The sequence below is a fragment of the Petromyzon marinus genome, chromosome 4 (genome assembly GCF_048934315.1).
Source record: "Petromyzon marinus isolate PM22_M1 ecotype Great Lakes invasive population chromosome 4, UKy_Petmar_22M1.pri1.0, whole genome shotgun sequence".
NCBI classification, from domain to species: Eukaryota; Metazoa; Chordata; class Hyperoartia; order Petromyzontiformes; family Petromyzontidae; genus Petromyzon; species Petromyzon marinus.
Window position 1 is genome coordinate 16,875,449 of NC_133670.1, and position 6,518 is coordinate 16,881,966.

At 43.1% G+C, this 6,518-nt stretch overlaps 1 protein-coding gene and 1 long non-coding RNA gene across 8 annotated transcripts in view; one reads left to right on the forward strand and one right to left on the reverse strand.

The window, feature by feature from the left end:
• The window catches only part of LOC116938590 (uncharacterized), a 143,265-nt gene that overhangs the window by 83,107 nt on the left and 53,640 nt on the right, over positions 1–6,518 (forward strand). The window lies entirely within an intron of this gene.
• Positions 1–6,518, reverse strand: part of LOC116938586 (thrombospondin type-1 domain-containing protein 7A-like) — a 246,240-nt gene that overhangs the window by 73,827 nt on the left and 165,895 nt on the right. For all 7 annotated transcript variants that reach the window (XM_076058793.1, XM_076058798.1, XM_076058807.1 and 4 more), the window contains 2 exons: positions 2,841–3,104; positions 128–306 (listed from right to left, as the gene is read on the reverse strand). In XM_076058793.1, the coding sequence (XP_075914908.1) occupies positions 128–306; positions 2,841–3,104 (443 nt within the window). The remainder of the gene's footprint in view (positions 1–127; positions 307–2,840; positions 3,105–6,518) is intronic.

Genomic DNA, 6,518 nt, shown 5'->3' on the forward strand with positions numbered 1-6,518 from the left:
TTTTACGTGGCAACAAATAGACGGGGCGTTGGTCCATTTTAATATTTCGATAAAGTCATCGTTATGGGGTTTGATTGTTTTTTCAAGCCTATGTCCGGAGTATGTACCACGCCGACTTGCACCTTACCTGGTTTGTGTGATCCAGCTTTGGGCAGGGCCTCCCGCCATTGAAGGGTTTCTCGCGTAGCCACTTGGAACGCACCTTGACACCCGAGCCACAGGACTTGCTGCAGGGCGACCACCCAGACCACTCACTCAATCGACAGTCTGACGGGCAGGCCACCACACACGACTCCTCCTGGTGCACTGAGAGATTGGACGGACACAAACAAGGACAAGCATTCCCCCGTGGAGTATTTAGCAGACTACTGGGAAACATGCTGTGAGTGAGCACCTGTTAAGCTCAGCACAGAGCCTCTGAGGGTGGTTGTGACCAGTATCACGCCTGGCTGCCTTTGTCTCCCGTGGCTGGGAATTGAACACAAGTTGCTAGATTCATAGCGGAGTGCACAAAACACTGTACTCCCGCTCCCCATGGACACAACATGCATACATATATTCACGCGAACATAACCAGACATGCCAACAAGCATACGAACAAATACAAATATCTATTCTAGATTTAAAGCTTTCGTGACTGCTAGGATCCATACTCTTTGGTTCTATTGGGTAAAGTCACGTAGGTGAAAATAAAATAACAAAAAATCACGACGTTTCGGCCACAATACAAGCGGCCTTCATCAGGTGAAGGGACGAGACTGTCTGGAGGACAGCGCTGGAGTGAGAAAAGCCACGCTTAAATCACGACCTTTAAGCTTGTGATCGCGGCATAAGCTTGTGATCGCGGCATACCTTTAAGCTTGTGATCGCGGCATGCCGCGATCACAAGCTTAAAGGTCGTGATCTAAGCGTGGCTTTTCTCACTCCAGCGCTGTCCTCCAGACAGTCTCGTCCCTTCACCTGATGAAGGCCGCTTGTGTTGTGGCCGAAACGTCGTGATTTTTTGCTATTTTATTTTCACCTACGTGACTTTACCCAATAGAACCAAAGAGTATAAATACAAATATCCTCCATATATCCTTTACCAGACTGTTTGGGCAAGTGCTGTTGACTCACATGAACACACACATGCTGAGACAAAGTTCCCCGTATAGCCTCTAACAGTGCTGTTAGTGAGCACCTATGTGAAGGTCAACACAGCACACCAGGGGGTGGGTGAGCAGCACCACGCCCGGCCACCTTAGTCTGCCCAGTGGCTGATGTTTACACACTGCACCAGGTACTCATTTTACGGCTGAGTCGACCTAGGGGAGGCTTCGCGCCAGTCATATATGCCACTGTTATTGGTTTTGAGTGGGATTCGAACTCGGGTGGCCAAGGTTAGTAGCGCAATGCGTTAAACTACTGCACCACCGCTCCCCAAAGACATGCTAACAAACGCACCCACACACGTGTGAACACGTGCACACTGAAATATATAAAAACTCTTTTTTTTAATACAAAGCAGGAAAAGGACGTTTAATCAAACCTGAAACTTTTATTAACATGAGGAGGCAATTGATATTAGGCACACCATGTAGAGCTGTAAAAGTGCAAACGTTCTAAAACAAAGTGTCACATGGCCACTCTCCACACCATAAGCAAGGCGGTCGTGATGAATGCCTTCTAACAATATGCGGACACCCGCAATTGATCTACTTTGCATATGTATGCCTCTGCCAGGTCTCCAGGTAAAATATGCTTCGTATATTTTTAGTGAAAGAAATCATGGTGACAGTTGCCCCGTCTTACCACAGTACTGCTCCGCAGTGGAAGCTGTGCTGCTGCCACTGCTGCCACAATGTCAGTGTTGTGATTTTTGGGAGGCGTCTCAAAGGAGCATGGCAAAATAATGATGACAAGGAATAACATACAAAAGACAGAGATCCCCCATATAGCCTACATGGGCTGTTTGGGCAAGTGCTGTTAGCGAGCACCTATAAAGGCTGGCACGGTACACGAGGGAGTGGGTGGCCAGTACCACACCTGACCGCCTTTGTCTGCCCAGTGGTGATGTTTGAAAAACCACCCCAGGTACTAATTTGAGGCTGAGTCAACCTAGGGGAGTCTCAGGACCGGTTGGCCATGAGCAGTGCATACACACACACAAGCAAGCAACTCTGGGAGCCACGAGTACCTTTTAAAGTTACATTTGAAGACTCTTACATTTTGGAAGGCTATCTGTTTAGATTTATTTTACACATTAATCTCAGCAATGTTTTCTTTATTTTACAATTAAACTTTTTCTTGTTTCAGACATTGTTGCTTCTGTTTTAGTGTTCATATGTTTTAAATAATTGTTATTAGTCGGTAAGATATTTAAGTCATTTGTGGCTCAATAAATCAGAGCTGAGACCATGCATGCTCAGTTATATGATTTTTCTTTTCAACATCAATCACATGCGCTTTAAGGAAGAATACAATTGTGGTGGTGTTGATATTGGTGGCTGTTGGTGGTGCTTGTTATTTTATTGTTGGTGGTTGGTTTGCTGGTACTGCTCTTGGTGGTAGTGCGGTTAGTCCTAGTGTGCTGCCGGTGTTGCTGTTGGTGGTATTGGTATTGATGCTGGTGCAGGTGGTGGTGCAGGTGCTTGTGATGGCGATTGTTGCTATGGGGGTTCTGGTGCTGGTGACAGTGGTGCTAGCTGTAGTGTATTTGGTTGGAGGTGCAGGTAAAATTGGCGTTGGCCTGCTATTAATGAATACGATTTCTCGCACTGGGAAATGTTGGTGGCTGGTGCAAATGTAGTAAAAGGTGGTGATGCTGTTTTGTTGCCATCGCCAGTGGCCGCTCTTCTCACCAGGAGAAGCACAATTGCCGCCCTCCACCAGCCGGCCCTGCTGGTCGTAGCACGCCAGGGCTCGATAGCGTGTGCCTTGGCCACAGTCGCCCGTCTCCCTGGGGGGGCTGGCGGGTCCCCGGCTTCGGCCTCTCCCCTCGGGCAGCAGGCAGTCGGACCAGGGCCCCACGGGACGGGCCGAGTACTCCCGGCAGGGGCAGGTCTGCGTGTCCACCTGGGGGTACAGCTCCAGGTCCTTGCACTTGTCCACGCGGCGACTCTTGCCTTCAGTGGTGGTAGGGGAAAGATATGGCGACGCAGTGGCATCGTACAATATGCGTGGCGCAAATACAGGATCACGTTATTTAAAACATACATACATAAATGTATGAAAACACTGCTATATATTCTACTATTTATATTTTTATTCGAACTTGGCTTTCCAATTTTTCAAGTAATCGCTTACTCTTCCTTTACTCAACGAACGATTGCCCTACCAGTTATTAGTTTTATTCATCAACCAGTCGGCTGACACAAACGTAGTTGAGAGAAAAGTCTCTTTTGTGTTCCCGCTTGTGCTGCTGGATGGGAGGTGATGGGTGGAGCATGGTGACAACATCCACATCCATCAGCCATGTCACGCCGTTCATGGCTTGCCTGCCTTCGGGAGGCAGGATGTGGGGTGGCTGCCTTACTTTTTTACAGGAACCAGAGTAATAGTCAATTACAATTTTTATTGGATTAATCAGCCTTATCGACTAATTACCCAGCGCGAAAGTTAATTAACTTTGAGATAACTTAGTTATTCGTACACACATGCATAGACACATGCGTGTGTTGTCGTTTTACTTAGAATCACACTGTAACAAGATTCTTATAGATTTTTGTTCCTTAAATTCTTAACCATACTTCACAGTCCCTGTTATGTAATGGTTGTCATAGCAGTATTTTTTTCAATCTTTCTAAAACCTGATCGATGGAAGGTTGCAAATTTAAATTCCTTTCAGAAGTCAACCAAAGCACGTCACTTTTCAGAGTGTTATAAAATGAGTTCCTACTTTGTAGAAATTCTACAGCAGATGTCCAAATGATTGACTCAACCCCACCATAGAAATGTGGAATTTCCACCACTAGCTAAGGACTTTAAATAAGAGACATCGTTTGAGTAGGAAACCACTGTGATTGTGTTTAGGACAAGCAAGAAATACTTTCCAAAGAGAAGCAGAAGAACTATATTGCATGCAAACCTCCCAAACACTATAACAGTGCAACCACTGTAGTCAAGTAAAATATTGATGCAAAAAGTTAATTTACGCATTCATCAACCAGATACAAATGCTTTAATCAGTCCAAAAACATGCACATGGTAAAGGAGAACGGCATGTTTTATAATCTCATGTAATTTCCAAAATGGGTTTTTTCTGTGATATGTCTTATGCATGTGATAATGTAGGACTTTCATTTCTGGGGAGGTTGCATATTTTATCTGTAATATTAAAAAAACGTACATCTCAAAGTATTTGATCACAAGAAAGTGAATGCATTCATCAGTGTGCTCTATAACCAGGTAAGAGTCCATTTCGACCGTCTCTCTTTCAAGGGAGACATGGGTCAAATAAAACAATACAATAAAGACCGATACTCAATGTATATCGTGACAGGTAATTGATGACCATATAAAAGGGATAAAGATACAGCCCCGCAGTTGCTTGCTCATGCCGCTGATGACATCACCTTCAAGAAAGGGAGCTCTACAGAACCCCTCGAAGGTATTTTGGCCTAGTCTTCCACACTAGCCAGACAGGAGAGGTGGGAGTACCCACACTTTACCCCACAACACGTGGCCTACCAATGATTAATGGTGGTATGCTGACTTATACTGTTGAGTGGACTAAGGTGGAATTGAGTGGATTTCAGGAATGTGTCGGTTGTTTCAACTGATGTGCCAGAAGGCTGAACCAGTGACCTCTATATTGCAAGTCGAGTGTGCTAACCATGACACCTCGGCAGCATCGCAACAACAATGTACGAAATCTTAAGGCACATTAGAACATGGCACAATAACAACAAGAGCAATATCAACGTCAGAATGATTTCAGACTTGAAATAAGATAGGTGCATTAAGGTTTCAATACACCGTTTTGCCTTGGAGTTATCCACTGACACTCGAAAATAATTGAGTAAAGTCTAAAATAAAGTAATCTATCCCACTGCAAATAGACATGGGGGAGCACGCCTCATCTATTTACAGTCCTAAAGTAGTGGTGGAAATTCCACATTCCTCTGTAACGGCCAGTCATCCTATATGGATGGTACTTGTTTTATCAATGTCAAAGAGATGCCATCGAAATGACTTTGATCATTGTCTTAAGACACTACATTATAATTTATGCTTAGCAGTTTTATGATTATTCACTCCCAACTCATGGAAACTCAAGATGAGTTGTTAACATTCATGGTAACAATTGGAATAAAGAATATAATATCTTTTGTCTCATTAATGCAGTCTTGTTTCATTCCGTATTTCAACTCTTTATCTTGTTTGTTATATTTTCCTGTCGGTATATTAGCAGATATTTTGTATAGAAATGTAATTTACATTAAATAATTGATTCCTAGATGTGAGAGTAGGTTAATGCATAACATTGTAAATAAAATGTATTAAAACATTGCATCAATGTTACCTATTATACAGCATATATTACAAATATAGCAAAAACCAGCACTGAACTTTCTAGGCCTGTTAACATAAATCAGACGGGAGTTTTAGTTTTCAGGGTTGTAATGTGTCACGTTGGCATGGCAATGTCAATTGATTTGAATTGATTATCTCATTAGATTAGACTCATTTAAAAATGATGTCCATGCGTGTCATCATGCCAAGCTGCTCAAATAGACATAAATTATTCAACTGAACCTCTACAATAGTTAAGTTATAAAATCAATGTCCCATATCCTGAATGTACAGCATTTTATAAAACAAAGCGATATAAGGAGCAGTTTGTGGTCGCGAAGCATTTAGTACAAAATGCTCTGATCCTGGTGACCTGCGTTTTATTCCTGGCCATAGCTGACACCACTGGCAAGTAATATCTCAACCTGTCTTGGGCCCCCTGTTCACCAACTCACATTGCCCAGCTTGGTGAAGTATGGTAAAATAACCCCCATAAGTTGATCCATCAATATACCTGTAAAGTATTACTATTATAAAGCCATGTGAAGAGTTCACTGTCAATTTCAAAGATTGTTACAGAACGTGATTAGATATTATTATTTGAAAAAAACCTGCTATGTAACAAAGTGTTGTATCCACTCTTTTGTAATAATATTGCAATTGTATTTTCGCTTAATGCAAATGACTGCTTAAAAACCCATGACATTTTTTTGAAACATTACTAAAGTTATGCAAACAAACAACATGTAACAAAACAAATCCAAACGCCAAAAATGCTCAACCACTTCATCGAGCAGTTCTTGAGTTTTTTGGGTAGGGAATTGCATTGCCGGTCAATGGTAATGCGGTGAATGCTGCAATTCAATCTTTAGCACTAATTTTTTTTAGTATACCAGCCGGGCAAACGCGGGCGTTCCGTAACGAGCACTGCTCAGGAAGTGGAAAATGTGCTGGCTGGTGTACGTGGCATGCACTGCGCTGTATGCCATACTAATAGAGAGTGCGATAACACGCACCCCCACGGG